Here is a 16811-nt window from a genome sequence, read left to right on the forward strand (position 1 = left end):
CTCCTTCACTTGGGAAAGAAGATAAAGCATTTCTTTCCAAGAAGTGCAGCTCTGTGGGTGACCCTGCACATTTGCTTCTGTTCACAGCAGCCTTAAGGTGGCCAGGAGTCCAGGAGAATCTGGGGGGACGAGGTTACTCAGAACCACCCAGAGAGCCTTTGAGTCAGGAAGCAGGCAGATGGGTGCTGCGTGGTTGCTGTCCTCGTGTTGCTGTGAGAGGCGAGGGCGGCCCTCTTAAGAGAGTGGATGCTTATGCCCAAGAGAGGAGCCACATGAGCCCCGGAAGAGGCAGAGAGCAATGGCAGACCTCCGGAGTTGGGGGGGAACCTCGGGACTCTGCCTCTTTGCCTCCTTTCATGGGTGCCTCTCAGTTCTAAAGGAGGGTCTCCAGACCAGCCTTTCTCGGGGTACTGTTTTTGATCACTCTAGGTCTACAGTTTCTGTCTAGCCACACTCAATCGTGTGCCACACATTGGACGCTATTTTCTTTCTTGTTTTCTTCCCACCGCCTCCGCACTGTGTGGCATGTGGGATCTGATTTCCTGAGCACATGTGGAACATGCCCCCACCCCCCCCACCCCCCCCCACCCCCCCATCCCCCCTCTCCCCCCGGCAGTGGAAGCCTGGAGTCTTAACCACTGGACCGCCAGGCAAGTCCCTGACCCCATTTTCTTAGTCGTCTCACTCCTCTGGAGGCAAAGGAGAGGAAGAACCTAGTGATAGGGAGCTGGTCCTGCAGACACAGGGATGGACTGTGATGCCCCCTTTGCCTTCCAGACGCTTGCATGAAATCATCCTTTTACCCCGTGTTTCCAGGGGCCCCATTTAGGACAGGAAAGACATGGCGATAACTCAGGAGTTCATGGCCACGTGTTTAGCTTTCCCTCCCTCCCTCTTTGGTGCTGGGGTCCAGAAGGAAGCTGTAAGGAGGGACGGGGCCTCTCCCACTCCCTGGAGCGGCTCTTCCTCTGCGGAGGGACATTGCTTCCCGAATTGAGCCGTTTCTCGGCACCTCGGTCTATTTTTGCAGTCGAGCCGGCTGCCCCATGCCAAGGTTTCTTACCACAAATAGAACTTCTGGAAAGGCCTACTGGTTTCCTCCGGGCTTTCAGACACCTCTTCACATTTCGCTTGGCTTCCCTTCTGCAGCCCCAAAAGGGAATATCTGGAGTCTGTGTTCCGCTGTGATCGCAGCCCCCCCCACCCCCAGGCTCTGCAGGGCATCCTCCAGCGCAGTGGGAACCAGGCGCCGCGGCAGCTCCCTCTGGATGCTGGCGGGCCCGGCCAGACGCCGAGCCCCGAAGCCCCGGGGGTACCCCGAGCACCGGCATGAACTGAGGCGGTAGGTTCACTCCGGAGGGGGACGGTGGGGGCAGAGGAGCCACTGGGGCCCGCCCTCCTTGCCCCTGTCCCCTCAGAGCCCCGGCCCTGCCAAGTGCCTCTGGCCCCCACCTGTCCTTGGAGAACAGGATGTGAGAACTCATCGCAGTAAGTGTCGTGGGCAAGTGACGCATAACTGAGACACTTACCTTGCAGGAGACACCTGGAGTCTGAACGCTCCAGAAGCAATTACAATGAGTCAAATTAAAACAAGTAGGAGTGTAACTTATTGACACACGAGTAGGAAATGTGTATGAAAAACGAAGCAACCTTATAGTGGAGATGGAAAATGTACAAAAACAATTTATGTGCTTAGTTGCTCAGTCGTGTCCGACTCTGAGACCCCATGGACTGTAGCCCGCCAGGCTCCTCTGTCCTTGGGGATTCTCCAGGCGAGAATACTGTAGTGGGTTGCCATGCCCTCCTCCAGGGGATCTTCCCAAGCCAGGGACTGAGCCCAGGTCTGCCACATTGCAGCTGGATTCTTTACCATCTGAGCCACCGTGAAGCCCCCCCCCAAAACACCATTGCACAAAAAATACCCATGTTAATTTACTGTTTTATGTATGTTATAAATTCTGAAACTTATTACATAAATATTTAAATGAAATTAGAATGCTAGATCTCCCACTGCAAGAAAGTGGGGGTGAAGTAAGAGGTCACTCCATTAATGTCCTAGGGACTGTGAACCAGGCAGGAGCTAGGAGTGCCCAAGACCAGTGTTGGTGTGTTAAGTCCAAGGTTAGAGAAGGTGCCAGGGAGGGCTGTCCCTGGTGGCCCAGTGGTTGGGAATGCATCTTGCAGTGCAGGGGATGCAGGTTCAATTCCTGCTGCAAATAAGACCCGAAGCAGTCAAATAAAATAAGAAGATGCTGGGGGAAAGCCACTTCTAAAGGTACTGGAGATGGAGCCTCAGAAGATCCCAGAACAACAGCCACAAACCCCATCATTTGAAAGGCTCCCACACTGTGTAAGTATCCCCGCTCCTTCTCTTGGGGTGGCCGCGCAGAGTCCGACCTCTGGGAGATGGACGGCGTTCCAAGTCCATGGCTGCCACTTATCAGTTGTGGGATCTCGAGCAGCTTCTAAATGGCTCTACGCTTTCCTTGAAGGCAGGGGGAGAAGGGGACGATAGAGGATGAAATGGTTGGACCGCATCACTTACTCGATGGACATGAGTTTGAGCAAACTCTGGGAGATGGTGAAGGACAGGGAGGCCTGGCGTGCTGCAGCCCGTGGGTCACAAAGAATCGGACACGACTGAGCAACTGAACAACAACAAAGTCCACTCCTGAGGGAATGAAGGGGATAATAATAACGTGCCTGGCACATAATAAACCTCTAACAAGTGTCTACAAGAGCGGGACCATTCTCAGGAAAGAAGCATGTGAGTGGGACTGTGAACACGAAAGGAAGAGTGACATTTTCCACATGGTCCCAATTATCCAGAGTAAATGAGCTAGGCGTTGCCGACTCTTCACGTGAACTAGAGATGGGAGTGACCTTGCCCTGGGCTCTGCCCCTGGCTGGCACAGGTTTGGTTTATTAACAACTGTGTGCCTTTCCCCTGCAGCCGAGCCAGCTTCCCCAAGCCCAGTGGCTCCCGGACCGGGCAGGCACCACCAACACCCGGAGGGCTTGTTTCCAGACTGCCCGCCCCACCCCTGGAGTTTCTGACTCAGGAGGACTGGGGCGAGGCCTCCACATTTGCATTTCTAGCAAGTTCTCAGGTGATGCTGCTACTGCTGGGAACAGGGGAGCCTGAAAGACCCGGGCTTGGCTCTTCAGGGCTCCGTGGCCTCCTCTGTGAGTGAAATGACTTTGCTGGCTCATGAGGAGGGCGTTCTGGACTAGGATTCTAGTCCTCTGGCAGGAGTGTAAATTGGAAAGTAATTTGGCTATCCATGTTGAGAGCCTTGGCCGTGTTTCTGCTCCCTGAAGCTGTAATCCCCCTTCTGGGAAGCTGTCCCTTAAGAAACAGCCTGCGATGTGCACAAAGCTTTCTGAGAGAGGGGGGTGCGGGTCTGTGTAGAATTCGGCTCCTGCTCTGTGGACGGATGGAGGGCGGATCCAGCCCCCGCCCAGTGAACTGACTCCTGATTTGTTCGGGATGTGCCCACATGAGACTCGGGTGTGCAGAGGGATTCCAGCCACCCTGGTCCCTCAGCACTTCCATCATTGCCATCTCTATTTTCTTTTTCCCCTAAAAATTTGTTTCCATTATGGTTTATCACAGGATATTGAATAGTTTCCTGTGCTATACAGAAGGGCCTTGTTGTTTATCCATTCTATGTGTAATAGTTTGCATATGCTAATCCCAAACTCAATCCATCCTCCCCCACCGCCCACCCAGCTTGGCAACCACAAGTCTGTTGTCTGTGCCTGTGAATCTGTGTCACAGATCGGTTCATTTGTGCCGTAGATTCCACATGTAAGTGGTATCATGTGGTATCTGTCTTCCTCTTTCCTACTTGCTGCACTCAGTATGTAATCTCTAGTTGCATCCGTGTTGCTGCAAATGGCATTCTTTTGTTCTCTTTTATGGCTGAGTAGTATTCCATTTGGAGAAGGTAATGGCACCCCACTCCAGGACTCTTGCCTGGAAAATCCCACGGATGGAGGAGCCTCGTAGGCTGCTGTCCATGGGGTCGCAAAGAGTCGGACACGACTGAGTGACTTCACTTTCATGCATTGGGGAAGGAAATGGCAACCCACTCCAGCATTCTTGCCTGGAGAATCCCAGGGATGGCAGAGCCTGGTGGGCTGCCCTCTATGGGGTCGCACAGAGTCGGACACGACTGAAGTGACTTAGCAGCAGCAGCAGCAGCAGCAGCAGCAGCAGTATTCCATTGTCCTCCCCTCATGGCTCAAGTGGTAAAGAATCCACCTGCAAGGCAGGAGTCACAGGAGACGTGGGTTCGACCCCTGGGTTGGGAAGATCCCCTGGAAGAGGAAATGGAAACCCACTCCATTATTCTTGCCTGGAGACTCCCACGGACCGAGGAGCCTGCGGGGCTACAGTCCATAGGGTTGCAGAGTTGGACACCTGAGCATGCACAGGCCAGCATGCCATTGTATGCATGGAGCACATTTTTATCCGCTCATCTGCCCACGGACATTTCGGTTGCCTCCACGTGTTGGCTATAGTGCATAGTGCTGCTATGAACGCAGGGCTGCACGTGTCTTTTTGAATTAGACTTTTGTCTGGCTATATGACCAGGAGTGGGATTGCTTGATCACGTGGTAATTCTAGTTTTAGTTTTCTGAGGAACCTCCACACTGCTTTCTATAGTGGCTGCACCGATTTATATTCCCACCAACAGGGTAGGAGGGTTCCCTTTTCTCCACACCTTCTCCAGTATCTGTTATTTGTAGGTTTTTAAAAAATGATGGCCATGCTGATCACCCCGCTGCTATCCCTGTGTCTCCTCTCCAGGACACGTCCTTCATGTGGACATATGGCGGTATCAGGTCATGGTTAGGCACGTGGGCATTGTGGTCAGACGTCCTGGGGGTTTGAATTCCAGCTCTGCCACTGACCTCGACCTTCAGGCCAAGCGACTGAACCCACCCTGTTTCATCTTCAAGTGGGGATGAGACTAGCTATCCATCGAAAGGTTGTGAAGTGCGTAGAATAGAGTACATTCCAAAATACCTTGCCCATTATGAATTACAGAAAAAATGCACAGTGCAGTAAAGAAGGTTTGCTTTCAAAAAGCAAGGGTTAAATATTGGAGGGGAGTTTCAGGTGGAAAGTTCTAGAGAGCGGGGTTATGTGTCTTTAGAGGAGACGGTTTTTCCTAGTGAAATTGAACAAAGGCAGTGAAAGGGGTGGGGTGGAGGGAGACGGTGAAGAGCAGTCACTCCCTGTTATCTTCCAGCAGCTCTCAGTGACCCTGCCAGGAGGAGCGGGTGGGCGGGGGTCTGGTCTGACTCAGCAGGAACTCAGCCAGCATCCGGTGAGTGGCAGGCCATCACAGGGCGCAGACAGCGTGCGCCGGAGCCCGCTGCCTCTAATGTGTGGTTTCCTCAACGCCTGTTATTAATGGAAATTCTTCTAGCGCCTGAGTGGGCATGAGTGGATGGAAAAGGGAGACAATGAGGGCTCTGAGGCTCCAAAAGGTGGGGTGCTCCTATCAGACATCCATCAGGACGCCAGGAGCCTGCTGATTCACACACGCCCGGCGGGAGATGAAGTCACCTGGATGATGGAGAATTCTGGGGCTCTGTATAAACAACCCAAACTCCCAAAGGACACTCCATTTCCCCACCGGCCCCCCCACCCAAAACTTAGACCCAGCCTTCAAAAGTACGCAGAAGTCTAGGTTTCTGAGTCACCATCATTTGTCAAGGTAACTTGTAGGTTCAGCTATTTAACTTTTACCCCTTTCAACAAACAAGAGGACAACCACTCGGGTAAGATTGAGTAAAATGAACAACTCTGAGTTCCCACACTGTGGGGATTGGTAATGAGACCAGGTCAAACAGACTGCAGGGCACAGAGGGGAGATGAGCAAAGAGCTTTTAAGTCTCATTATCAGGTGGAATGTGGGAGGTTACCACTCTCAGCCATGTGTTTCCGGCAGACTGGCTGTTGCCAGTAAGGAAGCTCCCACTGTCCAGGGTTGAACCACCTGCAAGGCAACTGGGTGGAGGAGTGCTGGCCCCCACCCACCCTCCTCCTGGAGGGGGCAAGCTTCAGAAGGTAGGTAACTAGTACTCCAACTGGTCCCAGAAATACTGCAACTTTCCACACACAAGTCGCAGGAGTCAGGCATGAGTGCATAAAGCCTCCCACCACACAGGGGTCTGCCCAAATCTATGATTTGCACACCAAGCGAGCTTTCTGGCCTATTGCCCTATGTTCTTACTTAAGAAACATAGGCCTGAGGGTTTAATCTCTTTTTTTATGAAATACAAACTGAAGTCCACGCCACCACTCCCATGGGCTTCCCAGGTGGTGCTAGTGGTAAAGAACTCGCCTGCCGATGTGGGAGTTGCAGGAGACGAGGGTTTGATCCCTGGGTTAGGAAGATCCCCTGGAGGAGGGCATGGCAACCCACTCCTGTACTCTTGCCTGGAGAATCCTATGGACAGAGGAGCCGGGTGGGCTGCAGTCCATGGGGTTGTAGAGTCAGACACGACTGAAGCGACGAGGCATGCAGCCCACCCCCATCCCCAGATAGAAGAAGAAGGAGCTCTTTTTTGTGGTCTTGTCTTTTCCGACGGGGTTATCTTATCGAGAACATTTCAGGGGGCTTCCCTGGTGATCTAGTGGTTAAGACGCTGCGATTCTACTGTAGGTGCTTGGGTTCGATCCCTAGTCAGGGAGACTAAGATCCTGCATGCCATGAAGCGAGGTCAAACAACAACATCTCAATCTTAAAAGCCCTTCCCAGCTGCTTGGAGGTTGTCACCAGGCCCAGCCACACCAAGTACTTTGTCAAATTCAGGTTCACCACAGAATCGGAAAAAGCAGAAGGCCAAGGCAGAAATGGGCGAGGGGCTGAGGACAAAATGAACTGCTTTCTACAGGGACCAGATGATGGGGAGGAGAGCGTGGCCCGAAAAGGAGAAACACGAACTGGCCTTCAGGTATTCTATTTCCCTCCCTGGACAAAACTGGATGCAGAGATTTACTCTATGAATCATTTGGGGGAAAAAAAAGATTTCCATTGAAGTCATGAAACTTGAGTCATGAGATTTAAAAAAAGCATTCAAAAAGATGCCACTATTTTTAACACATACTGTTTCCAGGTCGGGAGAGAATGGTGCAGCCTCAGCAGTAACCCAGGGTCGCGGCATTTCCCTCTCACCAGTGACATGGGGCTGCAAAACGGTCTAAATGGGAACCTCACAGACAGGAACGCTGCCTGTCTGTGCTGTTGCCCTTTTCAGCAATAACAGCACACTTTTAAAATAACACTCAAGACCCATGCTTGTTATTATAGCGACAGATTTTTTAGGAGGTGGGCTGGCTCAGTGGTCAAGAATCTGCCTGCAATTCAGGAGACATGGGTTTGATCCCTGGGTCGGGAAGATCCCCTGGAGAAGGAAATGGCAACCCACTCCAGTATTCTTGCCTGGGAAATCCCATGGACAGAGGAGCCTGGTGGGCTACAGTCCATGGGCTCGAAGAAGAGTTGGACATGACTCAGCGACTAAACAGTAACAACGAACAAAGCCATATACTTGGAAAGGTCTTCTCTACAAATGGAGGTGGAACAACTGGATGGCCACATGGAATTAGGGAACCTCAACTCCCATCTCACACCAAATATCAAAATACTCATTCAAGCAGACTTCAACGTGAACACTAGAACTACAAAGCTTCTAGAAGAAATGCAAAAGAGTATCTTTTAAACCTTGAAGTTGTAAAGTTGATAATTATCAAAATGAAAAACTTCTGCCCAGTAAGATATATTTTTAAGCAAACGGGTTGTTGGGAGGATAAGTGAAACAGGTGAGGGAGACTGTGAGGCAAACTTCCAGTTATAAAATAAAATAACAGGGATGTAATGTAGAGCCTGGGGAATACAGTTAATAATGTAATAACTTTGACAACAGATGGTAACTAGACTTAGCACGGTGATCACTTTGTAATATATAAAGGTATTTTATCACTATGTTGCTCACCTGAAAGTAATCTAATACTGTAAGTCAGTCAGCATTCAGTTTATTTAAAAAAAAAAAAAATCAGTCAAGTTGCTGGTAGAGCAGATCCTGAATGTTCTCACCACAAAAACTGATGTGGTGTTCATTCTGCTATGTGTGAGTGCACCAAGTCAACACATTATACACCATACATTTACACAATTGCAACTCAGTAAAACTGAAAAGAAAGGATGGGGCGGGGAGGGAGGAAGAAACAAAACAAGCACGCCACACACTGGGACTGCTGCTGCTAAGTCGCTTCAGTCGCGTCTGACTCTGTGCCACCCCACAGACGGCAGCCCCCCAGGCTCCTCCATCCATGGGGTTTTCCAGGCAAGAGTACTGGAGTGGCGTGCCACTGCCTTCTCCGCAGACTGGGACTAATCATGTACAAAGCTATCCGACAAAGTACTGATGTCCAGAATACATAATGAACATCTATAACTCAACAGAAGAAAAGACTTACAACTTGATAAAATATAGGCAAGAGAGTTGAGGAGATACTTCACAGAGGAATATTTAATATATACAAATGGACAAAAAAAATACCTCATCATTGGTCAACAGGGAAATGCAAATAAAAACTGCACGGAGATATACTACAGGGCTAAAGACCAACACCAAATGCTGCCAAGGATGAGAGCTACTGGTGAGTCTAAATGATACATCCACTTTGGGAGATGATATGGAAGTTTCTTATAAAACCGAGCATCACTGATCTAGCAATTCCACCTTGGTATTTACCCTCCAAATGAAAGCTTTTATTCTCAAGAAGACTTGTACTAGGTTTACAGCAGCTTTATTCATCATAGCCCCAAATTGGAAACAGCCCAAGCATCTATCATGAATGGATACAGACTGCGATATGTGGGTACTCAGCGGTGAAAAAGGATACACTGGGTGACACGGATGAACCTCAAAAACATTATGCAGAATGAAGCAGGCTTCACATCAAGAAGCATGGCTCCATGACTCATGAAGTTCTAGAAAAGGCTAGACTAATCTGCGATGAAAAAGTTCAGACCAGTGGTAACCTCTGGGGATGGGAGTGGGGTAGCAGGGGACTGGAAAGAGGCAAAAGGGAGTATTCTGGGGGTGATGGTGATGTTCTGGGTCTTGATAGACTGTGTTGCATTTGTTACAATCTATCAGAAGGTACCCACGATTAAGATTTGATCATGTTACTAAAAATTTTATCCCCACTGGCTATAAACACATAAACTCTGGCTCATGACAAGCATGCTCAAGGATTTGGGATGGGGAGTGCTCTGATGCTTGCAACTTACTTAGAAATGCTTTTGAAACTAAGATGGATTGATGGAGAGAGGCACGGCTGAATGGTTACGTAATAAAGTAAATAAGCAAAATGGCAGCTGTACAATCTAGGTGGGGAGGAAACTGATTTTTGCTGAACAAATCTTTCCACTTCTTTGTATGCTTGAAAGTTTTCATAATATGATGTTGGTGGGGGGAATACAAAACTATAAGAAAACAGCCGCAGCACTCAATCTCCACCCCAGTTCTAAAATCAAAGACTACAAAAGGACTTGAAGGGAAACACTGAGGTCCCCACTTCCACACCTGCCTCCACGTTTGGTTACAGTACTTAAGAAACCACAGGACTCGGTGGTTCAGTGGCTACGAGTCCAATTCAGGGGACAAATGTTCGATCTCTGGTCTGGGAATATTCCACATGCCAGCTGGGCAACTAAACCCGTGAGCCACAACTACTGAGCCTTGGCACTCAAGCCTCTGCTCCACAATAAGCAGCCTCCACTCACCACAACTAGAGAAAACTCGCACATAACAACAAAGGCCCAGCGCAACCAAGAAAAGAGAAAAGAAAGTCTGCCAGGGACTTCCCTGGAGGTCCAGCGCTTAAGATTTCATGTTTCCACTGCAGGGGACATGGGTTTGATCCCCGGTCAGGGAACTAAGATCCTGCAAGTCACACAGCATGGGGGAAAAAAAAAAAAAAAAGAAACCCCAGAACCACAGCCCCCTTATTTTAACATGCCTGAGTCTCAGTATGGAAAAGCCAAAGCAGCATCCTAGGGTTTCAAACCCAGAAAAGACATGGAGAAAGCCTGTGTGTGTGAATAGGCAGGAGGGCCAACCCAGGTCACCTGCTGTAAGTCACTTGATACAGCTGGGAAAATAGGAGTCTGGACACGTACCAGGGCTTAGCTGGGTATTTAACGCTAATTCAACCCCTCCCCCTGCCCCTATCATGCCTGTGTCAACTCCAACCAGGGTTCCAGATCAAAAGCGTCTTCAAGTATCACTACAACTCGCTGTGCACTCGTGTGAGTGCTGGGTGTTTGACATGATTCCATTTAACCCTCACCACCACCCTGTAAAGTAGGTTAATAGTATAAGGCTGCTTTTATGATTGAGGAAACAAAGGCTCAGAGAGGGTATTAATGTACCTGGGAACACACAGCATGGATGCAGGCACATCCCATGAGGCTCTAGGGCAGAAGCCCTTTCTAGAGAGCACCTCCCCAAACCCCTCTGGACCGTAAGCTGTGTGTCTGTGACACTTTTTGAACAGGAAGAACTGGGCTTCAGGTGATAATGAAGAATCTCATACCTGAGAATAGTCCTCCAACTCCCCCCGCCCCGAGGCCTTGCATGTGTGAAGTTCATTAGGCCGCCCCACGCTCGGCCTGCCCATCAGGCCAGAAGTGCGCTCCGAAAGCGCACTGACCACCACTTTGCTCTGGTCTGCCCTGTTGTTCGTGCTGTTAAAAGCAGTGTCAGGTGCTCCTGTTTCCACCTGCGGGTTTTAATGACTCAGCGGGGGCCAGCAGCACCTCTAAATCCTCCTGGAGATGCTGCTTTGTCTGGCCTCACCCTCCCGTCACACGCTTTCCCAGTGGGCTGTGCACAGTGACAGCGGCGAGGAGCAGGGGAGCCTGGGTTTGTAACTTGGGGGCTATCAAACTCTCGGGGAACTGGGAAATGTCAAGAGGCCCTTAACTGGGGAAAGCATCTTACAAATCTGAATTCCCTCAAGACCTTGAATTCTGTTCAGAACCTTCCCACCATGAAGATGCACCCCTCTGACACCGCTGACCACCAGCTCCTCTCCAGCACCAGGCGCCTGACTCATCAAGGCAGGTGTAAGGGGTTAGAGGTTAAGAGAGAGAGAAAAAAGAAGATAAAAAAGCACCAGGCTTACTGACTTTGCAGAGCTTTTTCTGGGGTGATCTTTAAAGAGAAACACATCTATATAGAGATTAAGTATGTCATTCACTTACAAAAGAAGAGAAAAAAACCCAGAATCCTAAGAAAATCTCTTTAATTTTCATCTTTCGGAAATACATTTTTCATTTCTTTTTAATTACCATGATACAAAAATGTTAAATATCTAACAATGATCTGTAGGAAGCAGATCCACGGGATTCTGTCGCTGCTGTGATCTGGTTTGACAGAGAAAGGCTGGTACACGGTGTTGATTTGTTATGATTTCACACACATGCACACGTACACACACTTGCCACCTCACCCCCAGACACCACCAGACAAACAGACAAGACACTGGCTAACACATGGAATGCTACCTGGGAAAACAGAAATTAACTTTTCATTCGTACACCCCACCATGAGAAACTCACATCTTAGGGGGGAAAAAAACCACCTCTAAATAAATATGCCCCAAAGGTCAAGGCATGTGTTGACGGTGGTAGACATCTTCCTACCAGGAAAACAAGCTTGGGAGCTTCGTGGTTTCAGGCAGCAATGATGAGAAGCAGGCAGACACAACCGAATTCTTCACAGGAGGCCGTACCACACCCCAGGGCTGCCCCCGGGCCTGAGCGTGAACCTCTCGAGAAGTTCAACCCCAAATTCATGGTCACAGCGCACAAGAGCGTCGGCTCTTTCTGCGGGTCTCACGGTTGGCTTTCCCCTTCGGGTGGATTCGCACACACAGATCTGTGACTGGAGGGTTTCACACGAGCAACAAGTAATGACCTTAATGACCTGGTGAATCATGAACACACGACAGTCGACAACACGCTGAGTGCCAGCACATGGGTGAGGCTGAGGAGGGAGGAACACAGCCTTGAAAATAAAAACTGGGGTTTTTTCAAGAGACACACTTGGTTTCAGGCTCCTCCCACACCACAGTGGATTCAGTGAAACGCGGTATGGCTTCCAAACGTGCCAGCTGCTTCTTTCCTTCTCGGCAACAGCACCAGCGGGGTTGTTCCACTCCGGTCTTGGTTACCACGTGTCGGGGACTTCGAAGAGCTTGGCCGAGCTGTCCGAGATGCTTCCTGGTGGGCGAGGACAAAAGAAGGTGAATAAGGAGAGGGCTGCCCTGGCTGGGGGAAAGAAAGAGGAGCTGCCTGGACAGGGTTGACCAGGGCCAGGCTGGGATGGTCTTGTCGCTGGAGAGCAGTGCCCGGCATACGAAGGCCACACTGCAGAAATATCACTGCAGGATCCAGGAATGCCTCCTGCCTGGGCGTCTGTACTGACTTCACAGGAGTTAAGCATCCTCTAGTGAGCACACACTCCCATATTCTTTGCTAGCCAGCATGCCGGGCAGAGAAGGCAGTGGCACCCCATTCCAGCACTCTTGCCTGGAAAATCCCATGGACGGAGGAGCCTGGTAGGCTGCAGTCCATGGGGTCACTAAGAGTTGGGCACGACTGAGTGACTTCACTTTCGCTTTTCACTTTCATGCATTGGAGAAGGAAATGGCAACCCACTCCAGTATTCTTGCCTGGAGAATCCCAGAGACAGAGGAGCCTAGCAGGGGGTCGCACAGAGTCAGACACGGCTGAAGTGACTTAGCAGCAGCAGCAGCATGCCGGGCACTTAGTTCATTTAACCTTCATACAAGCCTGGTTTAGTGGCAGGCTTGTTTTACAGCAAGTGGCTGAGATGGGGGTCCAGATGCCCCCAGAACTGAGATCCCTGCCAAAGGCCTGGGAGGATGAGTTTCTCTGTGCTGCAGTGACTGTTAACTAGATGAGAAGTCTCAGGGGCTGGTGGCTAGATAGTGGCTAGAGGGAAGCTGACCAGTGGGGGTTAACATCCCAAAACAGATCTGCAAAAGCAGCTTGTAGCTCTTTCCTATTTCAGCAACACTGGCTACAGTCTTCGTGACTTAAAGGAGCCTCTTCTGTTACAAACAGTTTCACCCCAAAGTTACAAGCCCTTCTTCATTCGGAAACATTCTATAACAGCAGCAGCACCACTGGGTCACTGCTTGGACCACCGATGTCCACAGCCAAGTACATGGGAACTAAGTCAGGAAACAGCATGTTCATGATGGAAAATGCAACCGGCTAGGTGCTCTCATACCCGGGATATCATGCATTATTTAAGCCTTAAGGTAGGGTTGGCAGGGAAATAGGCAAAGCCAGCCCCAGCTAACAGTCCAAGACTGAAAAAGGGGAGAGGTCTGTGATGATGCCTGAAGCGGAGAGTAACTTTCAAAAACAGAGGGGCACTTGTTCAGCTGAGGGTGGTTACTGCCCGTGACAGGAAGGCCTAAAGGTAACTAGGTCCAAACACGTGAAATGACATGAGGATTTCTGCTGGCATGAGAATCCGCCCCTCTCCTTTACTGAGATAAAACCCAGAGAGACAGGATGAGAAGAGCAGGAGAGGACGTCATCTCAAGTGTTCTGTCGGGAGTCTCAACGGCTGCATGGAACACACGTGTCCCAGGACTGCTCCAGAGAACTGAAGGTGAGCAGGAGATGGTCCCCATGACTGAGTCCCATGATCCAGTTAGAAAAGGAAAAACGGTGGGACTTCCCTGGTGGGGCAGTCGTTAAGAATCTGCCTGCCGATGTGGGGGACGTGGGTTTGATCCCTGGTCCAGGAAGATTCCATATGCTGTGGGGCAACTAAGCCCACGAGCTGCAACTACTGAGCCCGTGTGCCCTGGAGCCTGCGCTCTGCAAGATGGGAAGCCACTGTAACGAGAGGCCCTCGCACTGCAGCTAGAGAGCAGCCCCCTGTCTGCTGCAACTAAAGAAAGCCCTCGCCCAGCAACGAAGACCCAGAGTAGCCAAAAACAAATAAATGCATAAAACTTAAAAAGGAAAGAAAAGGAATAAAGGCTATTGAAAGACAAAGCAAAACACAAACAGTCCCCTCCAGGGAACAACTAAATTCTGCAGATGGCCCAGGATAAGATTAAACTAGCCTGACCCCCTTCTCAACCACCCAGTCACACAGTACTTGATAGGGAGGAAAACTGACATCAGTAAGGGCGTTTTTGTAACTCACATATCAAAGAAATAATACAGCAGCCTATCAGATATTCTAAAGGCAAAAGCCACAAGGCCAAATGTTGGGGTGGGGGTGGGCGCTGAAATAAAACTGAGAGGGAAAAAGATCTATGGCTAAAAGCAATGTGCTGCCATCCTTACCATGGCACCCGCCCCTACCTGGGTGGGAGTGCATGTGAGTCTGGCGGCACGCCGTCCCATACACAGAAACAGGACTTCCTTGGTGGCCTGGGGGTTAAGAATCCACCCTGCAATGCAGGGAACACAGGTTCGATTCCAACTAAGCCTGAGCTCTGTGACTACTGAGCTGTGCACTACAAGGAAGATCCTGCGTGCCACAATCAAGACCAGATGCAGCCAAAAGCAAACAAAAAGAAACCACACAGCAGTGACTCTGTGGAGAGCAAGTGAGAAACAATGGAATAAGCAGAAACTGGGGAGAGAGGCAAGCGTGGTGGGGCTGTCTCAGTAGCTGTAAGACGCTGAGCAACTCTCACTGCCGTATCTGTACGGTACACTCAATGCTACTCTGAGCCTCAGAGGATTTCCATGATTCAGCTATGTTCCTGGCACAGAGCCAGTTCTGAATGCTCATTAGCCCCTTCCCCTTGTGGAGAAGGTGGCCCAACGCTGCATGTGGTTACTGCCTGGGGAAGCCAACAGCCTGCAGTCAAAGAGAGCTGCCTACAATGTGCAGCTGCTGAGAAAGGATGATGTGCACAGAGCAACCAGAATTTTGTGAACCAACTAAAGGAAACCTAGACCAGAGGGGAGCTGAAGGTTAGTGCTGGTGCTCGTTCCAGCACCTTCCAGAAAGGGAGAGCTGTAGACCGCTGAAGGATCCATTTCAAAGCTAATGGATAAGAAACTGTGGTCAGTTTTCCAGGAAACTCGCTTTTCACAGCCCTGTGTGGTAACTAGAATGCAAAGAGTTACTCAGGAACAACTTTTCTTTTTCAACAGAAACTTCAGAACATCTGTCTCCTGCTATGATGGACTGTACCTTGCATCATATACAAAATGGACGGTATATCTAAATGTAAAACCTGAAACTAGAAAACTTCTAGAAGAAAACATAGGAGAACTCTGCAATCTTGAATAAAGCAAAGCTTTCTCACATATGACACCAAAGGCATAATTCAAGGGGAAAAAATGATAAGCTGGACTCCATTAAAATGTAAAACATCTACTACTGAAAGGCACTGCTAAGAGAATGAAAAGCACCGTCCAGAGGAATCTGTAAAACACTCAACAGGACTTGTGTCCTGAATCCATAAGAACTCTCAAAATTCAATAAGAAAAAACAAACAAACAGCCCAATGGAAAAACAGGCGAAAGATTTAAACACTCATTTCACCAAAGAAGATATTTCAATGGACAAACAATCACATAAAAAGATATTTAACATTGTCAGTCATTAGGGAAATTCAAACCAAAGCCATAAGGAGATACCAGTCCATGTCACTGGGATGGCTACAAAGGACACCACCAGCGCTGCTGACTGCAGAGAGCCACTGAGCCCTGGTGGGGATGCGGAGCGCTGCAGCCACCCTGGAGAACAGTGGGCCAGGTTCTTACACAATTAAACATACACTTACCATCTGACACAGTAAGTCCACCCGCAGGTGTTTATTCCAAAGAAATGAACACTTAGTTCACATACAAACTGACACAGAAGGTTTATATCTGCTAGATCCTCAGCTGCTAACACCTAAATGCCAAAGGCAAAATGGATAAACAAATAGTGGTATGTCTGAACGTGGGTTGTTAATCCACAGAAGAAAGGAATGAACCAGCGACGTGGGTAACAGCACAGACAAACGTCAAAGGCCTTATGCTAAGGGCAAGACCCGAGGGGTCACGTATCGAATGATTCCATTTACATGACCCTCGGAAAAGGCAAAGTTACAGTGACAGAAAGCAGATCAGTGGCTGCCAAGATCTAGGGACGGGGAGGGGCTGACTGCAAAGGGGCATGAGGGAATCTTCTGGAATAGCTGTTTTATTTCTTGAGCACAGTGATGCTTATATGACTGTATACATTTGTCAAAACTGTACACTTTGTCAAAGCCGGTACGCCTCAGAGTAATGACTTTCACTGTATGTAAATTGAATCTTAATAAAGCTGACCCTGCAAAAGGTATGAGGAATATTGTTTAAAAAAATTTTTTTAATATAAAATATTATGCTGATAATTAAAATTATTTGACCAAGAGTTTTTTAGATGGGGAAAACAAGATACTAAATGGCATACAGAGTATGCTCCCACTATGCATAAAAATGACAGGCAGAGAGAAATGCTTGCTAACAGAGTACCAAGTAACTGCGGAATTTTATATTCTTCTATTTTCCTTCATTTTACTGATTTTCATCGCAAGCCCATTATTTTTATTAACAAAACAACAAAAGAAAGTAAAAAGTGGAAACAAAAGGTGACTGTTTCTGCTGATTTGCCTTTCACCTACTTAAGAGTTGAGGGCTTCCCTGGTGGCTCAGACAGTCAAGAATCCACCTGCAATG

General features: G+C 49.1%; 1 protein-coding gene across 4 annotated transcripts in view; it reads right to left on the reverse strand.

The window, feature by feature from the left end:
• PARN (poly(A)-specific ribonuclease) overlaps nt 11322–16811 on the reverse strand; it is a 200045-nt gene continuing 194555 nt past the window's right edge. For all 4 annotated transcript variants that reach the window (XM_013974854.2, XM_005697515.3, XM_013974853.2 and 1 more), the window contains one exon: nt 11322–12317. In XM_013974854.2, coding sequence (XP_013830308.1) covers nt 12265–12317 — 53 coding nt within the window. In that variant the 3' untranslated portion in view covers nt 11322–12264. The remainder of the gene's footprint in view (nt 12318–16811) is intronic.

The sequence above is a fragment of the Capra hircus genome, chromosome 25, assembly GCF_001704415.2.
Source record: "Capra hircus breed San Clemente chromosome 25, ASM170441v1, whole genome shotgun sequence".
NCBI classification, from domain to species: Eukaryota; Metazoa; Chordata; class Mammalia; order Artiodactyla; family Bovidae; genus Capra; species Capra hircus.